Source organism: Lissotriton vulgaris, chromosome 9 (assembly GCF_964263255.1).
Source record: "Lissotriton vulgaris chromosome 9, aLisVul1.2, whole genome shotgun sequence".
NCBI lineage: Eukaryota > Metazoa > Chordata > Amphibia > Caudata > Salamandridae > Lissotriton > Lissotriton vulgaris.
The window spans coordinates 614284497-614309841 of NC_141697.1; the positions used below are offsets into that span (position 1 = coordinate 614284497).

Below are 25345 nucleotides of genomic sequence, written 5' to 3' on the forward strand. Positions count from 1 at the left end.
GGGTACCATCCAATGGAAACCCACCTGCCTAGAGTACTTGGGGGTGACAATATACCATGACACAGCAGACTTGGTGGAGGGCAATGTGGGCAGGGGGATACAGGCTCTCCATTACTTGATGGACTTTTGGGAATCCCTCCCGCTGTCGGTCACAGGCAGAGTGGCCATCCTGAAAATGGTGACGCTACCACACCTGCTATACATATTGAGAATACTTCCGGTGTGGCTACCTTGTGTGAAATTCTGCAACCTAAACTCACAGATTATAGCATTCTTGTGGGGGGCGGGACGCAGACGAGTGGCCCTGGGTACGATGCAAAGCTCCATCTCCACAGGAGGGCTGACAGTCCCTGACCTTGAGGCATACTACCTGGCAGCACAGCTGCAGTGGTTTGTGAGATGTCTGGCAGACAGCAGAAACTCACACAGGGTACAGTCACCATTTGCCCCAGAACACCAATCCTAATGAAAATACTATTAAGGTTGAAGCACGGACCACGCAGGAAGACGGACAAGGAGACAGTAATCATGCGGTGATAGGCGAGGTGGTTACAGCGAGTGGGTTGCAAGATCCCCTATTCCCCAGACATACCCACTGAAATGCTCCGACAGCTACTGCATGGAGGGAACTGGGCTGGACTGGATCACTGGAAGGAAGTTTGGCTACGAGTGATCGGGGACCTCTTTCGAGAATCCCAAATGCTCCCATTTGAGGTCCTCTGGGAGGAGTTTGACCTCCCGCAGGGTCATTTTCTACTACATAGAGCTGTTACGGCGGCATTCCGGAAGCAATGGACTACGGGAGCGACAGAATCTAGAGCATTGGACTGCTGCAGATATGTAGTCCTTTCTGCAGGTAGGATAAAAACGGCCTCCTGCATATATGGAGCCATCAGAAGGGATGTACAGAAACCCTTGGATCGACTGAGAGTACAATGGGAAGAGGACTTAGGGGTACCAATCATAGAAAAGGATGGGGATGCCATTGTAGAGCACACCTTGAAGGTCTCTAGAAATGCGAGGTTCATGCTCATAAACTATTACATACTTCATAGGGCGTACCTCACACCAGCCAGAATCAGCCGCTGCTTCCAAACGGAGTGAGCGGCCTGCCCAAGATGGGTTTCTAGGAGGAGGTAATAACGACAGTCGAGAAAATAATAGAAAGGGAAGTCCCGGGTACACCAAATCGCTGCATACTACACTGGTTTCCGCACATGGCTAAGACAAAGGTCACTGGGAGGTTTCAAGACTTAGCATTTGTACTACCGAAAAGGGAAATCACAAAGAACTGGAAATCCGTGAAAGGCCCACGAATAGAGAGGTGGAGAAGGGAACTAGGGAAGTGGGCAGACGCAGAACATATAATCTTGCTGCGTGTGGCAAATAGTGGTATAGGGTACTTTGAAACAGCTAGAGCTTGGGGGAGCCTAGTGGGGGACATAGGAACACCAGACCTAGATGATACAATAGACAACCTGTCAAATTCGCCACCACAGGAAAGGGAAAATGAGACAGGGACATAGAGGGCCTAAGATAAGACGAGACTTGAGGAGGTCACCACTCCCCCCATCCCCTTATCAAGCACGGACCCCAGACACACATAGCACAGTTAAATGAGGAAGCAACACACACTGCTGACACATACAAACTGGATATCACGCCACTAGCTCAGGGAGGAGGGGGGATTTGGGAGTTGGAACCAGTTGAACATGTTGAACAAGTTTACTCTGTAAAGATATTAAAACAAAAATGAGGAAGAGCATTCCAATGTAAACATATGAACAGATGACTGTTGTGAGAACTGCTCAAATGAATGTTATATGAACCAAATGCTAATAAAATCTGTTTTTTTTTAAAAAGATGTATTTCTAACTGATCTTTTCAGACTTCCTGGTCTGGGATATCGTTAAGGTGCCGCCTCACTACCTCCCTGTGACCGAAGACCACATCCGCATGTATGAAGTCCTAAAGGGGTCTGGACTGGACTATGTTGCTGTGCTCCCTCCTTATATTGCAGGTAGGTTGGGTTAAGTTCTCAGTCAGGGGACCATGTTACTAGTTTTGGGCAACTATTGCTGAAAGTTCAAGAGTTATCTTTTAATATTAAATGTGAAGGTAAGAGATGGAGATAAGAAGGCTTGATTTGATTTGGCTTATTAAGTCCTCTGGGTGCTTAATTGACACACAGGGTTAATAGATCACCCAATGGTATATTTTTGTACATGGATTATTCCAAGTTATTTGTAAAAAATATAGTGTTCTTAAAAACGCCGTCCATTAAGAGTTTGATCGACCAGAAAGCTCCCAGGCTAGTTGAAGTGCCCCAAATGAGAGAGGATTTGATAGAACTATCTTCCACAAAGAAAGGCACATTTGACATAGAAACAATCCCATTAGTTTGCTGTGCTACTTTGTGGAGCAATTAGACTCTCTGGACCCATAAAGTAGTTTGCCAGTGAATTTAGGAACCTTGATAAGCAAATGGTGTGCTCTTTTTAATGTTTCAGCCAAACTTTCTATTCCTTCCCTTCTGCCCTCACTGTAATAAGCTCTCAGATAACTTTTTTATCGATCAAGATGACCAAAGTGGTTTGTAAACACTGCACCCATCCTTACTGTTGAATAGATCCATCTTCCACTGGCACTGATAATGATCTGGCTAGTGTTATGTATGACTCACTCGACTCACTCACTCTGTTATCTATTTACTAACCTTTTAGCCACGTACTGACAGTTATTAATAAAAAGCTGCACCGCACAAGCGCTTTTTTGCCCCCCTATGCACCTTATCGATCCTGATTTTTAGTGTGCTATATACAGATGAAGGTGCTATGTGATGTAACACTGGAAGGACCTCATTCCCTCATGACTTTGAGGCTCAGTGGCTGAGGTCTGCAGCCATGTGACAGTTAAATGGCTCACCTGGAATAAAGATGGATGCTGTGTTCAAAACGTCAGTGACAGACAGTTAAAGCGAACCATTTTAACCAGCTCTGATTATTGTATACGGAGGCTGCTCTTCCTGTGGGTTTATGGATGGTCGACTTAAAAAAATTGTGGAAACCTATTACATATGTCACGAATATGTCAGTCTTGCTTTAAGGTTCCGTTTACACTGGGGACACTATGCACTTCTAGTTTGCTCTTTTGTATATACATGAATAATTTGTTGAACCATATAAAACAACTATTGTAAATAGAAACAGAGGTGTATATGGTCTCTTCTTCTTTTGGCATCATAGGTCTGCAAAGGAACACAGCAGCTAAGTGAGTGGGTTGTTTCTTAACACATGATTCCGCCTTGTCTTCCTTTCGGAAAGGAAGGAATAGACAGGAAATTTCCCTCCCAAAGACAAGGCGTAGCTAATACTAAAGAAAGAAATCCGCACAGTGCCATTCAGTAGTCAATATATCTCTCTGTGCACAATGTCCAAATGTGTAGTGATCAATTAGACGACAACATCAATTATGTGTGTCACTGAAATCTAGTCTCAAATTAGGTCACCTGGACCAACCTACCCAAATAATTCCCTCAGGGAAATTCTGTCTCTGGAAAACACATATGCACAGTTTGGGACAGGGCAAGGGTTTTTAGAAGGTGGCGCAGAGCTTAAAAGTGAAGCTAAGATAATAATTAAGGAGTCTAGTCCTGCGAGATGGAAAGGGACGAGGGGATAAGCCCTATAATCCCCCAGAAAAGTACTAACCGAGGTCAGTACTAAAAAGTTGAACACACAGGGCGCCCATGCACACTCAGGTAATAAAGATTAACATCATAGTTGTGGTTAGCAGTTTCTATAGAGACAAAGGTTGGTACGAAAAACACATGTGAAAAGTATGTAACACGAGTAGTCCAACGTAGTTGTGGTGTCCTTTATTGTTCGGACACAAGGAAGCACCAGCCGACACGTGTTTCGTCATAAAGGCACAAACAGCCAACGACTCTTCAGGGCTGTACCGAACGGGTACAATTGAAAGGTCGCTCTATCGGTGATATTTCTGACCCAATAGGGCCCAGGACCGATGAAAAAAGGGGGGACGTCACGTCTATTTGTGAAGGCTCTTAAGCGGAATCTGAGTTACAATCTGAATCCAAACATCCAAACAGGGCAAAATTACAAGCTAATCGGTATTGAATGGTTAGGAATTATTTCCGTAGGGAAGTAACTGAAAACAGGTAATAGGACGGATTCGTCAGGAAAAATATCTGATGTGAGCCGGATAAGCCCATGATAAATTAAAACATACCACCAATGTCGCCAAACAGGTGAAAAACTTTATTCATTTGTTAACAAGTGCTATATCTGTAAGCACAAACACACACTGTCGCCAAACAGGTGATAACGTAGCCACAATATATAACAAGGAAACTTCCACCATAATCTTATGGGCCAGGATGCCCGCCTACCCTTCCACCACCAATCCCAATGGGAGGAGACAGACACAGTTTGAACTTTTAGATGGCAGGGGGGCTTCACGACCCCCCCGGCCGTATTTATCAAAATATGAAACAAAATGTAAAACTTTAAATTAAAAACGTTTCATGTATCATGTACAAATTCAACATTCCATTGAATTTGATGAAGACAGGTATTCAGGCTAACCTTAACAAATCTCTAATACAAAGATTTCCTAACCGAGTCTAACATCATGACAAATGCATTATATACGAATTTGTACATCCTAGCGTTAGGGGCCAACGGCAAGGTCTTAACCGGTGTCAGATCCCTATCACCAAATTCCCGCCCTCACGTGTGAGTGGCGCATGCGCAGAGGACTTTACCCTCGTAGCCAACTGTAACTTCCCTTGTCGTGGGGGCCCCCTTTCACTCAGCGCCATCTTAAGGTCGTCCGAGTTCCCGTGCGGGGTATCCGTAAGAAGGACAGCGTGGACTCCCCCCCTTTCGCCGCACTCTTTTCCGCCGGAGCGGATATCCGGCCCCCGGGAAATTCTGGGGAGGGGCATATAGCCGTCTCCCCCTGGGAGGGGCCTATGGCAGTCTCCTCCTGGGCGACCCATCCGTAAATGGGTGCCGACCCCCGTGGGAGGGGCCAATGGCCGCCTCCCCCCGGGCGCTTTCATCCATAATGGGTGGCGCCCCCCCTAGGGACCTTGAAATCACTGCTCACCGATCATGACCTTACCACCCGACCGAAGACTAAATAAATACGACAATTAGTTACCTACTAGGGGAAAGAAACCTGTGCTTACTCTTGTAGTACCGCTCGATATATCCACTGACTTCAACATTGCCACAAAGGAAAAAAGGTCCTCTAGCACAAAACAATTTTTATTGCATACATTCCTTAACATTTCTACGAAGGAAAAAAGGCCTATAAGCAAGTATTCAGTTACATGCATACTCTTGTCATAAATTTAAGATAAAAGCAACGATTCCAAAAAAAAAAAACATGTTTTATTACAATTGAATAGCCACATAGGACTTTGTTCACTCCAAATATTTTGCAACAGGGGCTGGTGGGTGGGTCGAAAAACTGCAGCTTGTTCCCTTGAGGGCTCACGAGCGACGAGTGGTGCAGCCTTCAGAGCGCAGGAACAAGAGGACGCTTTCCTGGATTCCCGCACCTTTATCCAGCAGCGGTAAGGCGGGGCCGCGCCCCCCATCCCGCCCATCGGTACACGGACTTCCGGGCGGGTGTTTAGGACAACCCTTTTAGGCGGCGGGGGCGTGCTCCGACCACGCCGCTATGGGCATACTGGCCGGGACACGCCCCCCGCCCGCAACGGTTTTCCGGGGGATCGGGGCACCCATCCATACGTTCGTGGTGACGAGTGGTCTCCCCTTTCCATATGGGCCGGGATGCCCGCCACCCCTTCCACCACCAATCCCAATGGGAGGAGACAGACACAGTTTGAACTTTTGGAAGGCAGGGGGGCCTCACGACCCCCCCGGCCGTATTTATTAAAATATTAAACAAAATTTAAAACTTTAAATTAAAAACGTTTCATGTATCATGTACAAATTCAACATTCCATTACATTTGATGAAGACAGGTATTCAGGCTAACCTTAACAAATCTCTAATACAAAGATTTCCTAACCGAGTCTAACATCATGACAAATGCATTATATACGAATTTGTACATCCTAACGTTAGGGGCCAACGGCAAGGTCTTAACCGGTGTCAGATCCCTATCACCAAATTCCCGCCCTCACGTGTGAGTGGCGCATGCGCAGAGGACTTTACCCTCGTAGCCAACTGTAACTTCCCTTCTCGTGGGGGCCCCCTTTCACTCTACGCCATCTTAAGGTCGTTCGAGTTCCCGTGCGGGGTATCCGTAAGAAAGACAGCGTGGACTCCCCCCCTTTCCCCGCACTCTCTTCCGCCGGAGCGGATATCCGGCCCCCGGGAAATTCTGGGGAGGGGCATATAGCCGTCTCCCCCTGGGAGGGGCCTATAGCTGTCTCCCCCTGGGCGACCCATCCGTAATGGGTGGCGCCCCCCGTGGGAGGGGCCAATGGCCGCCTCCCCCGGGCGCTCCCATCCATATTGGGTGGCGCCCCCCCTAGGGACCTTGAAATCACTGCTCACCGATCATGACCTTACCGCCACAGGCCAGATAGTTGACCGACTATCTGGCCCCCCCCCACACCTCCTATAGGTCATGTCTCCTCAACCCCACTAGCCAAGCTATCATGTCTCCTATCAATAAGTCATTCCCCACCCTGGACAGGTGTACCCCATCATCAGAATAACCGTGATCACCCCAGATGCACCCATGAGATATGCTTTGAAGATGAGCAGAGCGAAACAATTTCTCAATTTTATTGTTGACCCTCTTTACCGAATGGTTCAACGCTGATGTGGACAAACCACCCAGCCATACCCTCCTCGGAATCATGTGACACCAGGCTATTGTACATCCCGGGAGCCTCTTTGCTAACCAGCTAACTGCAGAAAGTATGTGCTCAACTAAAGCTCGTCTGCCCAGTCTTACCAAGTCATTGCCCCCAATGTGCACTATGACTGCAGATGGCGCTGACCTGTGCCGCCCTAGTAATTCTTCCACAAAACTTTGCAGTCGGTCAATACATAGGCCGCCATTCCCATGGAAGGACACCCTGAACCCATATTCCTCAGATGTGTGGATCGCATTACCTGTCTTGAATATGTCCCCGGCACGCCTCACGTATGAGTGGCCCCCGACCCAGACCACACGTCTTCCATTCCTTATTCCTGAAGTGGTGGTTAGCTGATGCTGGGCCGGTCCCAATTTCCGCCCTGCGTCACAGGCCCGTGAAACTGTAATCCAAACAAAAGACAACAAGCGTGAGTGAACTTCATCAGTAACTTACAACATGTGCAGTCGCACGTACCTCTTGAAACAGTTTGAAGACCAGCGGCCTAACTGCTTAACATTGTCTGCCTGCAGACCTTGAGCCGTAGCTTCCGTAGCGGCCCCTATCCTGAATGAATGGGTCCCAAAATCACTCGGGTTCAAGCCTGCAGCTGCAATCGTGATTGCCAGCACCCGCTGAAACTGAAACCTTGTCAACGGGGTGCTGTCCGTATGTCGCAGCAAGGCCCCCCCCACGTTGTCAACCTTTGTTTTAGGTAGGCCTCAACATGCCTTACTGGACAACCGGGACTACCTGGAGCGCGCTGAAACACAACGCTATTCCCCTGGGTCTCCTGGTCCGTCTTTGACCTGGATATCGAGATCAGCAAAAAATCCCCCCTTACTTGGATGTGATCCCTGCGCAGACCCCCTTCCGTATCTCTTTTGTTGGTAGCCACTAGTTCGCTCACCCGCAGGGCCCCATAGAACGCCAATGCGAACGCTGCCCGAAATAGTATAACCTCGCTAGGTGAGGAGCATGTCTCCTCTAGTTTAGCCAGCAAGGAGGTCAACTTGTCAAACCCTATTGGGTGCCTGTTATCCTGTCTGCACCCTTCTAAGCGCCACCAGCCGTGCAGAGCCTTCCTGACTAGAAAGGAGTCCGTCGGGTCCCTCATACCATGGAGCTGAGCCATAAATGATATGGCGGCCATATACCGACTTGCGGTTGCCGCCGACCGGCCTTCCTCATGAAGTGCCACTACAAATTGGACAAAGGACTCCTCCTGACCCCATCTATGCTCCCCTGCCGGGCCCAAAAAGGCGCAGTACGAGCGGAACGCCCCTTCATAAGATTTCCTCGTCCTGGGCGCTAAACTGGCTGCCACGAGGTTTTGTAGTCCGGGGCGCCGATTTACCATAGTGCTTCGGGAAATGGCGCTGCCACTAGCTCCGCTGAGGGTAAACAATCCCTGAAAGCCTGCATTTTGAAACGAGAGAGCGCATAAGCTGCATTATTCAGTACACCCAGCACATGTTTTGCCCTGAATTGTACGTTTAATCTCAAGCATTTCAACACAATTTCTTTCAACAATCGCAATATCCATTTGCAGCGTGCTGCCTGCTGATTAATGCACTCAACCACAGTCATGTTATCGGACCAAAATACCACCGAGCGATCTCTGAATTCCTCCGGCCATGCCGACAGACCAACCCAGATGGGATAGAGGAGCTCTAGGAAGCCAATGTTATTAGTCAAACCGCTTGTTTCCCACCATGCTGGCCATCTTTGGGGCGACCAATGGTTTCCGAGGATCGCGCCAAACCCCACACTGCCCGCCGTGTCGGTCCATAAGCCTAGTTCCGCCGACGAGGCCGGGGGTTTGCTCCAGACCACTCTGCCGTTGAAGTCCGCCAGGAATGCCAGCCAGATGAGCATGTCCTGGCGAACCTCCGCCGACAGTCTCGTGCGATGGTGCCCTTCCTTGAGGCCTACCATGGACTGGGCAATGGATCGTGAGAAAGGGCGAGCCATCGGTATCACCCTTAATGCAAATTTAAACTGACCCACTGTTTGCTGTAATTGGTGCAATGTCACTTTCTCGTTCCAGAGACACTGCAACAAGGAAGCCCTGAATTTGGCGATCTTCTCCGCCGGCAAGCGGAAGCAACCCTCCACGGAGTCTAGTTCTATGCCCAAAAACTCCAGGGAGGTAGTCGGCCCCACTGTCTTACCCGGCGCCAATGGTACCCCGAAACCCCGCATGAGCACGCAGAAGTCCTGCAATGCCCGTGCACAGTCCCGAGTGCCCGCTGGGCCGAGAAAGAGGAAATCATCAAGATAATGCATCACATGTTGGTGCCCTGTGGCCTTTGAGAACACCCACTCCAGAAACGAGCTAAACATTTCAAAATAGGCACACGAAATTGAACAACCCATTGGCATGCACATATCCATGTAGTATTTCCCCTGAAACGTAAAACCCAGCAAGCGCTGATCTTGGGGATGCACCGGAAGCAACCTAAATGCAGATTCAATATCCGACTTTGCTAACAATGCACCGGGACCTAAGCGATTCAACATCACCACTGCGTCATCGAAAGATGCATAATTTACACTGCAAATGTCAGGATCGATCGCCTCATTGACGGAAGCCCCCTTCGGTGCTGACAGATTATGGATGAGCCTGTACTCCCCCGGGTCCTTTTTAGGCACCACCCCTAATGGGGAACATACAAAATCAGCCGTTGGTGGGTCACCAAAAGGTCCTGCAACCCGCCCCAAGCTAACCTCCTTGGCGATCTTTTTGGCGGCAACCGCCGGGTTGTGCTGAACGGACAGTTGGTTCTTACATGAGGGGCCCCCCCGAAAATCACCCGCCGGGATCCTGAAGCCATGTGAGAAGCACTCTCGCAAGATCCCAGCGGACGCATGATCAGGGTATCTGTTCAGCCATGGGGTCAAAGCTAGGATATCTAGGGGCGAAAGTGTGGACCTCCGGGGCACCGTATCAATCCTGCTTGGTACTCCCTTTACCTCCCGTACCATTGGCACTGGATCGGCAGCTAGTTTCAGGGTGTGAGGTGTTACCACAACTGGAGCACGCATGCCTGAACTTACACGTTCCTTGCGGCCTGCTACACGTCCCCTTATTGAAACCCCAACACACACCTCGCTTACTTCCGTTCCCGCCCGATCTAGGCTGAGACTCCCTCCCGTAGCTTGGCAGAAAGGGCTGCGACTGTTTCTGTGGAAAGGCCCTGGAGCCGTTTGTGCTCGACCCTGAACCACCCGCTGATCCCGGCAACAGCTGCGCATGCCAAGATACCGTATCTAAATAATCCCGAGTCAGTGTTTCATTAAACTCTTTTGCTTTTCTAAACGCCATGTCATACCCTTTCCATTCTTCTCCCCCATTCTTCTCATGGAAGCTCGTGATCCTGCTCTGGTAACAAGCCAGGTCACTCAACACTTCCGGTGTACGTTCAGCGATAATCGCTACAAAAATAGAAAAGGCCCTGATCCAGTTCATCATCGACTCCTCTACCCTGAATTCTGCCATTTTTGCCCGCCATACACTGGGGTGCCATAAATCCTTCTGAGTCTTGGCATATTCTAACTCTCGATGATCAGTTAACAATGAAAACATGTTAATATATTTATTGGCCCACACCATCCCCTTAGTAACCATGGGAATATGTTGCGCCAAGCTTTCCCGCCTTGAGGGTACCGCGCCCTCACTCATCATTGGGAGTGATCTCTTACCGTCTTCCGCCGCACCTCCAGCCGTGTCCGCCGACTTATTCTGGTTTTCGCCCGAGACCACCTTCGCCACCTGTGGAGAGATAGAAGGAACGTTCGCCGCCCCAGCACCCCTTGTCTGCCTTAACTGCTCAATAATCAGTCTAGCTTGTTCGGCCGGATCTTCTTCAGCCGCGGATCCCCCCACTCCCTTCTTCAACCAGGGTAACACAGCCGCCAACTGAAGCGCTAATTCGGGAGGCATTTGGTTGTCATCCAGTGGTGTGATAACCACAGGGATTGGCAATCCCCCAACCGGTGTGGGTACCGGGCTGGACGCTGGTGCTATTGGGACCGGTGGGACCTCCATCAGGACTAGGGCCTCGCTAGGACCCGCTTTTTCCTTCTTCTTTTTCCCCTTATGCCCCCCTGGGGTAATGTTTGGCAAAGCAGGCCCTACGATCCTCTTAGGTCCCCCCGAGAGCCCTGCTTGGGCCTCAACTTGTTTCCGGAGGGCCGCCAAGCCGCGACCCAGCTGGTCTACTTTACCGAACTTCCTGTCCATCACCGACACTTGGTTCACCAATGTGCGCAGCATACGTTCCATCTAGGAGCTCTTTCCAGTCTTCTTACCAGGCATGTCCGCGTTCAACGTTAGCTCAGCCTGTCCTCCAGAAGTGACTTGGATCCCAGCTACACCTTGACTACTGAAACAGAAAAAACAACGATTACACGTTCGAAAAACTGCAGCTTGTGCCCTTGAGGGCTCACGAGCGACGAGTGGTGCAGCCTTCAGAGCTTAGGAACAAGAGGACGCTTTCCTGGATTCCCGCGCCTTTATCCAGCAGCGGGAGGGCGGGCCGCGCCCGCCCATCGGTATACGGACTTCCGGGCGGGTGTTTAGGACAACCCTTTTAGGCGGCGGGGGCGTGCTCCGACCACGCCGCTATGGGCATACCGGCCGGGACACGCCCCCCGCCCGCAACGGTTTCCCACGGGATTGGGGCACCCATCCATACGTTCGGGTTGACCGAGTGGTCTCCCCTTTCCAAATATAAAAAAAGAGGAGGGGGGAACGAGAGAGGGTGGGGTGGGGGGGGGGCAGGAGTTTTATTAATGAAAACATTTTTGAAGAATATTTTATGTAACTATTGAAATAAACAGTAATGCTGTCGCTTCAACTGCATGTTTTCAACACCATGTTTGTATTTCAAGAATTTTAGAAATCATCTATTTTATGTTTAGAATATAAATTTCATTGCCAATAAAGAACAAATTAATGCCATCGTGCCTAGAAAACTGGTAATCTTCTTTTGTGATTTTGTTGTGAACTAACCAATACATTCCGTTAATCCGTAGATCCGCTCCGTGCTCCAAACCACAGACTTTCTCCCACCGAAAACAAGATAGGGCATCTGTGATGTTATTTTCAACTCCTGCAATATGTTTAACTTTGAATATTATGTTAAGCTTTCAACAGTCTAGCATGAATGTTTAATACATTCCGTTAATAGAACAAAAACGATGCAATTCTCTATTCACTTTCCTTCCTGCTCTTTCAATTGCAGTAAATCTCTCTGCCCCCCTCCAAATTCTGCGTTGGATCAGTGCTGTTAAGACGAACTGTGTTTTGGACCAAGTCTTTGAAAAAAGTTCCAAATCAGTTTTCATCTCCATCAGTAGCCCAAGACCCGACAACTGCACTAGGTCATTTTCACCCAGGTGGTCAGAACAACTTCAGGTTCATTCTTAAAAGACAGCTCGCTCATTAAAGGCATGAACTGACCCCATTTCATGCCACTTTTGTCCCCACCATGACACTGATACTTCTTCAGACCTAAAACCTAAATTCTTCCCAAAATGCCTTTTTTCTGCTTGTTTTGCTGCCCATTTGACGAATGAGTGTCCAATTATCCAAACTTGACGCTGTGACATTGATAAACCTGCCACCAGACCTAAAAAAAGAGAAAATAATTAATATATCTGCTCCTAAACTTCATATTCTAACTCTCTAATATAACGTAAACAACAATCTGAGGACCAGCGCCCTAGTTTCTTATCGTCACTAATGGAAAATCCCCATCTGGCAGCTTCTGAAGCCGCCCCAATGCGGAATGAGTGTGTACCAAAATTGACAGGATTCTTCCCAATTTTCTTTAATAATTTCCGTAAGATTGACAGCCACTGGGAAGCTTTTAGCTGAGACCCATCCAGGTGTCGGAAAATAACATTTGAAATTGCACCTCCTGTTTCTAGAAAATCTAACCATGCTTGTTTAGGGCATAAAGGACCGCCTATAGTGTGTAAAGTTACTCTTGAACCTTTGCCTGTTATGTCTGTTTTTGAGCGTTCAAGATTTTTTTTTATATCTGAATGAACCAGAGATACATTCTGTGTTTCGAGATCATCATTAATAGCAGAGCCTAACAATTCAGATATCCTGAAGGCACCAGAAAAGAGCCAAATCATGCATAGCTTGAACATATGGTATTCAAACGTAAAAAAACAAATATCGTATAAACTGAGTGTTATCTTATACAGTAAATTTAAAGATATTGGCTCTCTTTTATATAGCCCTCCCTTTTCTGTTTTTGTCCAGCCTTGCAGGATCCTCCTACTCATTTCCCCTGCCGATGGCTCGTATCCCCAAAAGAACTTCCCCTAGAATGATATTCCAGCTAGCTTCCCAGCTATTGTTGTAGAAGAAATGATCCTTTCTATATTAAGCATAATGAACTTAACTATGTCTTCTCTGCGTTGCCGCAACCCTTCGCTATCATGAACTCTATACATTGCATCGGAATCTAAGAACTCCAGCCAAGCTTTCCTGTATGCCAGTTTGGTACTCTTTGCTAATGAGTTTTCGATGAGTTGATGAGCATTCATTTTGCCAAATCCCATACCTCGCTGGGTACCTGAGTCTTCCGTAGATCCGCTCCGTGCTCCAAACCACAGACTTTCTCCCACTGAAAACAAGATAGGGCATCTGTGAAGTTATTTTCAACTCCTGCAATATGTTTAACTTTGAATATTATGTTAAGCTTTCAACAGTCTAGCATGAATATTTAACAACTGTTTGTCCTAGGCCTTCTGACCGTTCACTAAGTCCACTACAGTCCTGTTATCTACATTAAACAGTGCTGTTCTATTTGCCAGCTTCGTTCACCAAACAGCTAGAGCCACTATCAATGGGAAAATTTCCAGGAAAGCTATGCTTTTCTTTTCTGCAACCCCCCTGGCTGGCCATCTTTCCGCGCACCACTTCCCCTCCCAAAAGAGGCCAAAACCGTTGGCAGCAGAAGCATCCGAGAATACCTGCATCTGCCAGAATAAATCTTCATCTAATGAGTGTGACACCGTTAAATTCTTTGAGGAACCATAACCATACCTCGAAATCTGGCCGCATGTTAGCAGTTATGCTGATTCTATGATGTGGTAGCTTAATACCAGACATGGAAAAACCCAGACGCCTCCAAAACGTTCTGCCTGCCCTTATGGCCTTGGAAATTAAGATGACCTAACAAACATTGAACTTCAAACAATGTCAGTTTGTCCGCTTTGCTTGCATATTCCAATAATCCGGTTATTTCAATTATTTTCCCTATGAAGTAGTTTAAATGCATCAATAAACTCCCCTTTCCAGATCTTTTCTTTCGTAGACTTATTAAAATGAGCACCCAGTGGCATGAACAAACCCATATAAGGTAAACTTCTCAAAGTTGATGTACTCTGTACCTCAGCCTCTGCTTTAGTATTGCTGTCTGAACTTAACGGAACATTAACCATTGTCATCTGCCATCTCACCTTCTTTTACTCCCTGACTGTCCTTATCTTGCACTGTGACCTTAGTATATTCACTGTCTGTACCTACGCTTTTGTCTACCCGCAAACATTTGTGAATAAACTGTGTGTGTATCTCACCTGGGTTTGTAGATGTGCGTTCTTCAGTCAAAACTCTTTTCTTCATCCCTTTGTTTTGATGTCTTGAACTGAGTTTGCCCTGGGTGCCTTCGCTTTCTCTGTCCTGTGAAAAATAAATTTGAGAGACATTTTTAGTACATCCCCCCTTTTCCCCTATAGATTCTTGAAAACCTTTCAATATTTCACCTTCATCCGCAATTTTTCCCTCTTCCAAGGATTCATTCTCTCCATCTAGTAAATGTGTGCCTACCAAACCGCTATTTCCTACACTAACATCCCTCTTTCTACCACTTGGATGTTCCCTGTCCCCTATACTCCTGTCATATGCTTTCCAGTTTATAGGTTTTTTGTATTGAGATACTCTTTGTGCATCCAACAGTGTGGGGAATTTCTCTTGCAAATCCCCCTCCTTACTGTTTCTTATGTTGCAGGACGCTAGATGCCTGACCGGAACTTCTTTACCGCCCCTTCTTGTGCCTGGCAGTATCTCGCCCATGTTGGGCTGCAAAACGCTTGAACTTGCAACCGTGAGATATCTATTCTCTTTCAGGTTTAATAGATTGCTTTCATTATTTATCTCCCTCAGTATCCACATCCATTGTCCTTCCTGCTCAAGTTCAAGAGAACGGGGTTAACCTGACTGACTTCGTTCTTGCTGGGAATGTCAACCAAAAAGTCACAGCTCTTATCTACATTTGCACCCATTGTAAAAGTATACGTATCGTGAGTAGGTTTTTGAGGAGAAGTATGTAGAACATCAAGAGTACTTGTTTGTTTTGACAGTAAAATAGTGTCACCTTTCTCACTAGATATTATGGGAAACAAGCATCTGTCAGACAACGTTTCACCTGACAACTTGGTATTTTTAAACAGTTTTTTCTCAAATATAAAAATGTATTTCTTCCCTCCCAACACCTGTGGTTCTTTAACCCTTGCATGTTGGGCGCACTACTTTCGTAGTGCAGCGCACGTCCGTTGGCCAACGTGGTCCCACCCACTCCGCTAAACTGCCGCACCGCAGCCGAATTGCCGCCGCGGTAAGCGCTTAAAAGCAGGGCTTCACTGTAGTTTTATTTGACCACTAGGTGGGGTATTTTCATCACTTTTCAAAGCAAATGAGCCGTTCTTCTCTGGCACGACTCGTTTGCTATTTCGTTTCTTAGGAAAGGCGGCCTGCACCTCCCACCTTTTGCCGTGCTGGGTAACTTGGCAGCAGACGGAGACCGAGAGAGCTACCGTCAGACATCAGGTGAGGCGCCTGTCAGCGAGTGGCTCATGCTGACAGAAGGCATTGGTGAGCCTTTGCTTGACATGCACGCGGTCTCAGCCCCGTATACACCGCTCGCAGCCAGCCACCTATGCTGCTCCATACCCACCCACGCCTCAGACAGAACTCCGGGCACTATTAGGTCCTCCCTCCCGGCCTCACATAAGGTGCGCAGCGCTTCCCGAACCCAAGCGGCCGCCTCCATGTCTGGAAACCCTCACAATTATTTTAATAATCAAAGCCCAGAAGCAGAGACCCAAATGTTGTTTCGCTACCTCACCGCACTCAGAAGCAAGTGCGCCACAGAGATTTCACGCTCCTGATGCTCACGCTGATAAGCGCCAGCAAATCAGAATTGCCTCCTGTCCTAGGGCCATACTAAGTGCCCGAAGCTGCCCGGCGGTGGACAATCTGCGAATGCCACCCCCTCATTTTAAACATGACATGATGCGTAACAAATAAATAAAGCAGCAAACCTACTTCAAAAGTTGCCTTAAAATAACTTACAAATTAAGGACCCTTACAGAATGTTCTGTACCTACATACGAGAATGTGCTTCTAAGCACGAGAACTCTTTGACCATATTCACAGAGACAATTTATAAATATTTGTGGGGTTTACAAAATATATTTAAAATATATCTGAGGGACGCAAGTCAAATACTTGTTAGTTTAATCAGGCTCAAAGTAAATGTATATAATACTAACTGTCTTGATATTTTTCAGCAAATCAGTTATTGCTTTCCACATTTGAAAATGGTGATTGCAGACCTATCAAATATGGATTTCTCAGGTGGGAGGGGGGTAAGATGATGCAGTGCATTGTAATAATGAGTTTACGCTTTTATGACCTGTTTTTTATGCAGGATAATATGTAAGTTTGTTAGGATAAACAAAAGATTTGGCACACACCGCCCAGTAGCACAGTTGCTGGGAGAGCAGAGACTATTAAAAAAAGTTTGATATATATGTATGGCAGTGACAGCTCCTGTGCGACATCAAGACAGACAGTATGCTGCATTGAGTTCTAATAAATGTAGATCTTGTTATCCTGTTGCCACCATTGCACATTTTCATGTAATACACACAGTAGTTCCACTCGTAACAAGGTTAAAACATCAACTCCTTCACAAATGTGAGGTCATGTAACATAGTTTGTTTTCTTTATCTGAATTATTTCCCAAGATATAACAGACTGTATCTGTTTACTGATTATAATTCCCTGGTTTGGAATCCTGTGTCACAGGTAGATGGGTCAATCACTGTTCATCGGTGTAATGTGCTCAGTGTAAATGTAATTTAAATCTTTGTGGAGCTAATCTTTTCTGATCGTGAGATAAAATAACTTTGTTCCTCACTGCAGGAGAAAGTATTTAGAAACCTAAAATGATCAACTGAGATTTCCTCACGCAGAACATTGAAGCAGTGGGAAGTCTTTGATTATGCTGATATCCTATTTCCCCTCTCATTCCCTCCACACAAACGGTAAATGCAATGTATCATCTAAAACGCATCGCAATATTAAGGAATCGCAAATTTTGTGATTCCTTAATATTGCATAAGCATTTAAGGAATCGCAAATTGCGATTCCTTAAATGCTATGTAAGAAGCAATTGCGTTTTGCGAATTTACACTAAGAAATCGCAAATTACCACCAACTTGTAGTTGGTGGTAATTTGCGAATTTTTTTACAAATGCACTTTTGGGCATTTGTAAAGGTGCCATGTGGCGCTCATACATGCCCTTAGGGCATGTATGTGCGCCATATGCGCACACATGTACATTTCAGGGGTGCAGCAGGGTGTCCTTAAGACACCCTAGCGCCCTTGAAATTATTCTCAATTTGCGATTAGCAAGTTGCGAATCTTATATTGAGAATAACTTTCCATTCCTTCTTATGGGCCTCCTTGCCCATAGAAATGAATGGGAAATTATTCCTTAATTGCGATTAGCAATTTGCTAATCGCAATTAAGGAATTTAAAGAAATCGCTATAAAATTGCGAATTTTTAGATACATATCATTTTGCAATTCTCAAATAGCGATTCTCAAAAAATCGCTATTTGAGAATCGCAAATAGGTATTTTGATACATCTGCCCCATTATGCCTGCTATTAGTGGGTTATGGGTCAAGTCTATTTACGGTGATTACATCCCATATTTTGCATTCTTAGTTGGGCTTATTCATGGATTCTGCAGTTCATTGTGGCAATGTATGCAAGTTCACTGAGGATAGTTAAGGATTTTAATCATTCACCACAGCTAAATCACAGATTCTGCATAATCACAGTGGATGATTCTCAGATCTATGCATTTATTGTGTGCTACTGTAGTTATTTATGGATTCTAATTATGGGTGTGCGAAATTTTTGTAATTTGCTTTTGCCAAAATATGTAATTGCATGCATGTTTTAATGATAAATGTGTTGTTCTTCATCAATTTTTGGCACACGCATACATGTAAACAAAGCACTGGACACTACAAGTGCTTGCATTCCACTGTTGTTGTGCAGCTGGTGTAAAGTTTTATCAGGAATGGCTGGATTAGCTGTAATTATTTACCATGAATGGAGCATAAATACAGGAAGTGGTGTAATGGCGTAATTTTGTGAATTTTGCATAACAAGTTAAATGCAAAATTCCAGTAATTCTGCAACTGTAATTTAAATTTCACCCAGGCCTAATTCTAATCCCTCACAGTTGGCAATTTAAGCATTCTGCAGGTTTACATTGATGTATACCTGCAGCTGTTGTATGTTTGTTGCGCCTCTCAAATTGGTTCTGAATGTGAACTGTGTCAATTCATTTTGAGGCTTTCTGATTTTTTTCTGAATTAAAATCTGATCTTATTGTTCTTTCTCCAAGTCCAAGTAAACTTTTATGGTGGGTTGATTTGTTAGATTCTCCAGTTCAATGTACATTACCACTAGTGCTTTCACTGCACTGTGATGCAAGCGGGTCAGAAACACAGGAGGTGGAAGACAAGTCTCAAGAGAAGGTCAGGAGATTTTCTTTAGCCTTTTGTCAAGAGGACGTTCAGTGTATTTGCCACCACAATTAAACAAGCTCAGCCGCAAAGGTTCTTTCTATTCTATCGAAGAACGCTAAACACAAGTCAGACACAAGATGGCCTCTGGGCTCAGTGGGGAGTAGTGGGTGCCTATCCATAAAACCTTGATAAATCACTGTTTGAAATGGGGTCTCTAGTTGGCACTGGTATGCAGTTGGTCCAAGTAGGTACCACCACTCTAGTCAGGGTAAGCTAGATACACACTAAAAGATAACCTGTGCTCACCCTCTGGTAGCTTTGCTCAGAGCAGTCAGGCTTATCTAAAGAGGCAGTGTGTTAAGTATTTGTCCAACACACACACAGCAACCTTGTGAAAACACCACAAAAATGCTCCACGCAGTGTTAGAAAAATAAATAATAATGTTATGAGTAAATCAAGACGAAAACGACAAAAATCCGATATATAGACGCTGAGTTATGCATTTTTTAAAATTAAAAATAAGTGTAGAGCTAAGAAGCAATAAGCGTCAATGGGGGTTATCTGGCCACACTGGACTGGGGCAAAGTCAACATACGGTTCCGAAGATTAAGCGCTGTAGTCGAGAGGCATTGGTTCCAGGTGTGATGCCTAAGTTTCTCCACACAGTCAAAGGATGCATCAATCTCTTCCACACTGCCAAGGCGGCAATGTGAGGTTCAGTGCGTTGGGTTTTGCATGCAATGCATTGGGTCCGATGCAATGTGCAGGGTTCTGCTCCTGCCACAGAGAAGATATGTTGATTTCTTCTCATGCAGGCAGTGGATGGGTAAGTGCCTTCGAAGCAAGTTTAAGGGTCCACTTCCAGTGAACTAGGCACAGGAGCTGGGGTAGAGGCAACAAGCCCTTGGAGAACACCGTGGGTTGCAAGGTAGAGTTCAGCTCTCCCTCAGCAGGGTCAGAGAGCAGCAGGACAGCACAAGAGAAAAGCAGTCCTTCCAGGTCAGCAGTCCAGCAGAATGGCAGTTCTTTAAGCAGCACAGCCGTTCTTCTGACAGAGTTCCGTTACAGGTCCGGAAGAATCTGTCTTAGTGGGGTCAGAGACCCAGTACTTATACCCAGTTGTGCCTTTGAAGTGGGAGTGACTTCAAACAAGGATCTATGAAGTGCACGGGGGTCCGGGGTCCTTTATTCCCATATCTAGCTTAAGACTATCAGTAGGGGGTAATCAGCCCTTTGTGTGGGGACAGGACACTACCTATTTAAGTGCAAATGTCAGCTCCCCCCTCGTTTCCTGTCCAGGAAGAGCCAATAGAATACAGATGAGTGTTCAGACACACATAACCTTCCTGTGTTTGTGGCTGTCTAGAGGGAATTCACAAAATGTAGCTGTCACCCAACCCAGACGTGTATTGAAGACACTATAATAAGAAGCAATGGTCCTCAAACCAATCAATCACAATCGCAAAATCAATTTACAATTCTTAGTTTTGAGCTAAAATGAATTCAATCTCTTCATAAGGAACAATACTTCAATATAAGAATTTTACAATGAAAAAAGGATGTGCAGGAACTGAACTTCATATTAAACAAAACAGATTTATTTTCATTAATAGAGTTAAATCACTGTACATTTGTGAAGGTTGCTCCAGAAGGGAACGTGCAAAGAAGGGGAGTGCTTGAAAGTTGGTTGGTGGGGAAATTATTCCCAGAGTAAAGAAAAAGTAGAAAGATTCAGTGAGAGATTGATCAAACGTTCCAATCCTAGTGTCCTGTCCCAATACTATTTTACATGATCTATTTACATTAATTTGTACAATCACAGATTGTAACCATCTGTGGCACATAGTAGGGATAGGCTGGGTGGGTCCAGGTACAAGGGTATATGATCCGTAAGATCGTCTGGGAGGGAAAATCAACGATTTGCCCCACACCCAAAGCAGCTCATGACTTCCTCAAGAAGATTACGAGCAAAGCAAAAGAGAAACAACGCGCTTCTCCGCAAAATGATTCTGACTGATGGTCAAGAATGATCAGCTGCAGGATGGACAGTTGGCCAAGAGACTGGGATTTAACTGCAATAGTCGCATCCAGTGGATTATGGTGCCTGCATAGCTGAGACATTTTGGTTGGTAAGTGCATGGCACTGTGGGACTATGAAAGGCTGGGATGTAAAGCAGTAAGCGCCAGGATCTGAGCTGAACTACAAGGCCAATCAAGCGTCTGAACGCTTGGTGAGGAAATGAGATGGTGCAATGGCGATCTGGCTATGTTGGCCCTGGTATTGAGTGAACACTGTAGATTGTAATAAGTCTGCTACTCACAGGCTAATTATGCATAGAAACGGTCATAGACGTTGGTAAATGCCAGATTGGCCGCATAGATACTTATGTGCTATTATACAATGCAAGGTTGCAGGTCACTAATGCCGACTTACAGGACACCTGAAGCTATATACTACAAAGGAACTGCTTGTTAGATAATTGTTTACATGATGACCTGATTGTTAAAAGGCCACTAACAACAAGTAAGATGCTTGAGTTATTTTTCTTCTGGGTTCTCTTTACTCTTATGTCGTTAAGGAAGATAAGCTCCGCATAAAATATACTGGTCTGTCAGCATCCATTCACTTGGATGAAGTAGTGTGCCCTTGGCGGACCTCCACATGGGTGTTCCCCATAATGTTTCTGAGGTTTAAAATAGTTTTGGATGGGGTATGGCTTTGGCAAAATTGGGTTGCTGAAGTGGGAGGGGGTGGTGGGGTTGGGGGTTAGTTTGGATCATGGGACCTGATCACTTGAGACGCATTGCTGAAATCCACTGGGGTTGCAATGATGTGAGAAAGACTCGTACATTGAAATGTTTTATTTTGAAAGCGAGAGAGATGATGATAATCACGACGTCACAAAATGCACTGTCACTAATAACTGATGACTAAGCCACAGAAAAGCGCAGGAAGGACGCATTTAAATTTAATAACATGGAACATGCGTTGGTTTGCGAACCCCAAGAAGGTCAGGCAGGTCTTTGCATGCTTTGATAGGTGGCAGATAGATATAGTGCTACTGCAGGAAACTCACATAGACTCTGCCACAAAGTGTAAAATCGGCGGTCGCAGGGCTGAAGCTATATATCACTCCACATACTCTTCATACTCACGGGGGTGACTATATTGGTGAAAAGAGGGGTCGGCTTCCGGAAGGACAATCTAGTGGTGAATAACCATGGTAGATATATTGTTTTAACAGGGAAACTCAGGGGACAGAAGGTCACCATTATCAATACATATGGTCCTAACATAGACGCACCAGACTTTTATCAAGAGGTTTGGCAACATTTACACGAAACACATGACCATACACTGATTTGGGGGGGGGGGTCTGAACCTCACATTACATGACACATTAGACAGATCAGGACCCACTGTAGAGCCACATCGGAAAGCTAGAACCAAAGTACAGGACATCATGGCTGATCTGACGTTGCATGATATATGGAGGGCGAAACATCCAGGAGCTAGAGAGGCAACACACTCATCCGCTGCATTGGGTAGCTGGGCGCGTATTGATTATTGGCTGGGCTCGAACAACACTTTACTATGGACTGAGAAAGTCACACACATGTCTAAAACCCTATCCGATCACAATCCTATATTACTGTCTCTCCAAATGCCACACTATGTACCACCACCGTACAGGTGGAGATTCAACGCTAAAGCCCTAACTGACCCAGTGTACGTGGACACCGTTGCCAAGGCAATCACTGACTTTTTTCACATTAACGCACCATCAACACAAGATCCGTCTCTCCTCTGGGAGTCCTTTAAAGCTACCCTGAGAGGAATATGCATCAGCACAACTGCTGGAATTCTCAAAGATATCCGCACACAGCTGTCACGGTGTGAAGCAAACTACACGCACTTGAACGCCAATATGAAAGGACCTAGATCAGGCCATCTTGGGGGAGCTGCGACAGGTCTTAACGGAGCATCAAAACTTTGCGACAAATGAACTTAAAAATGTTCATAAACGTCCCAGGGCCAGGGCTTTTGGAGAGGGGGGCAGAGCTGGGAGAGTATTGGCAACTAAAATAGGTGAGAGCCACAAGTCTCCCACTGTGATACAGATTCGGAATGAGGATGGCAGTACACGTGAAGACACTCAGGCAATACTGCAGGGATTCGTACATGCATATGGCACACTGTACCGCGCACAACACACTGCAACGTCTGAAGAAATGTAAGAATATTTAGACGATGTAGCCATAGCATGGCTCTCTGATGCACAGAGGGAGTATCTAGCCCAACCGATCACAGTGGAAGAGGTAACGGAAATTATAAACTTGTTACCCAATGGTAAGGCAAAAGGCCCAGACGGGTTCACAGGAGAGTTCTATAAAAAGTATGTGGATCTCCTTGCCCCACACTTAGTTGAGATGTATGGTGATGCATTTGAAAAATCAGAATTACCACCCACTTTAAGAGAAGCAATGATGATAGCGTTATTGAAACCTGCTAAGGGTCCCGAACTCTGCGACTCCTACAGACCATTATCGTTAATAAACGTTGACTCCAAAATTTTAGCTAAATTATTGGCATGCAGACTACAACCCCTTATGACTAATCTGGTCCTACCGGATCAGTCAGGTTTCATACCGACTAGGGCTACCACGCACAATACGAGGACCCTTTTTGCACTTTCCCATTACCTGATCCCCACAACCAAAGCAGTGGCAGTCATGCTTGATGCCGCTAAGGCATTCGATTCTATCGAATGGCCTTATTTATTCACGATATTAAAAAGGATGGGGTTTCCACCTATGTTTATACAATGGGTACAACTACTATATACACGCCCCACTGCACGCATCCAAATTAATGGTCATATCTCGGACCCGATACACATAGAAAGAGGGACACGGCAAGGTTGTCCACTATCTCCTCTAATATTTGCCCTTGCCCTGGAACCGCTGGCGTGTAAGGTCCGACAGAATCATAAGCACTCAGCATTGCAATTCCCCAACAGACCATTACACATCTCACTATAGGCGGATGATATGCTGCTTTACTTGCGAGACCGCGAACAAAATTCAGACCCTCTCCTTCGTGAATACATTAAATTTGGACGACATTCCGGGCTCCAGATCAATTGGCTAAAATCCTCCTTTCTCCCACTGACGGACACCACGTTACCTCATAACACTGAATTGCCGCTGGAATGGCAGGAAGATCCCAAATGGTACTTGGGCGTATGGTTTCATAGAGACCCAGAATTGGTCATAAGAACAAATTATGAAAGGGGCCTGTCGTCACTGGATGACAAAATCAGTAGGTGGATACAATTACCACTCTCACTTGCAGATCGGATTGCTCTGGTTAAGATGGTGATTCTCCCTAAACTCCTTTATCTTTTTAACAAAATACCCATACAACCCCCAGCTGAGGTTTTCAAAAGACTTACCACGATCGTACTTCGGTTGATATGGGCGGGGAAACAGGCCCGGGTAGAGCTGCGTGTGTTAACATTGCCGTACGCCAAAGGCGGTATGTGTGTACCGGACTTTCTTCTCTACTATCTTTGTGCTCAAGCACAATACGCCACATATTGGTATCATCCGATCCCCTACCTGACCCACACGGCAGTGGAGGAGGGAGACGCTTTACCTGTCCCCTTATCCTCTGTTATAACACACGATCGTTCCCCTCTTCATGCAAAAGACATCAACACTACTGTTAAGGCATGGAAAAAACTGGGTCAACTGGCAGATAAATTACCGTTATATGCACCTGCATTGCCATTATGCCACCACCCTGAGATTTCAGTCACTAATGAAGCAGTGGAAATGAACCTATTACATCAAGTAGGGATACACACTATGGGCGACCTTTATTGCAATGGGGTGTTTAAGACAACACAGGACTTGTCCTATATTAAAAACCAGACACTCCTATTCCAATTCACCTACCACAGGCTGCAAGGGGCAGTCAAGAAACTGTACACCAGTTTCCCTAAGGAGCCGCAGCAGCTAGATACCCTACACTTAATCATATCTTCTACAAACACCTCACATTTAGTGTCACGATTATATACGACAGCGCAGAATGAGATGCGAATAACAACTGACAGAGCGCGTGAGAGATGGAATACAGTCCTTAACGATCCACTCACGGATGATGAATGGAACAAGGCCTGTGCAGTGACCCCAATGCTCACTCCTAATGGCAATCTCCGAATATTGCATTTTAAATACCTGCATCAAACGTATTACACACCTCTGAGGTTGTATAAATATGGATTGCGTGCTGAGGCAAACTGCAAACGATGTGGGGCTGACAGCGCAGATTTCATACATTTAGCGTGGAATTGTGTGCAAATACAAGCATAGTGGGTGGAGGTAGTCTTGTTGTTGTCAGAAATAGTAGAGACTGAGATTATCTGCGATGTACGTACATGTTTGTTGGGTATATTGGACAATGTACGGGCACTGAAGCGCAAATTTTGTTTCATTGCCCTGCTGTTGGCCAAAAGAAGGGTCTCCTTGTGTTGGGAGAGCAAAACTGCCCCTACTCGGAAGAACTGGATATGTGACATGGCCTACTGTCGTGATACCCTTCATACGTATGAGGA

General features: G+C 45.9%; 1 protein-coding gene across 1 annotated transcript in view; it reads left to right on the forward strand.

The window, feature by feature from the left end:
* Positions 1-25345, forward strand: part of LOC147691957 (flavin reductase (NADPH)-like) — a 194309-nt gene that overhangs the window by 144774 nt on the left and 24190 nt on the right. Inside the window, exon 4 of the mRNA XM_086938244.1 lies at positions 1889-2020. Within this exon, the coding sequence (XP_086794370.1) occupies positions 1889-2020 (132 nt within the window). The remainder of the gene's footprint in view (positions 1-1888; positions 2021-25345) is intronic.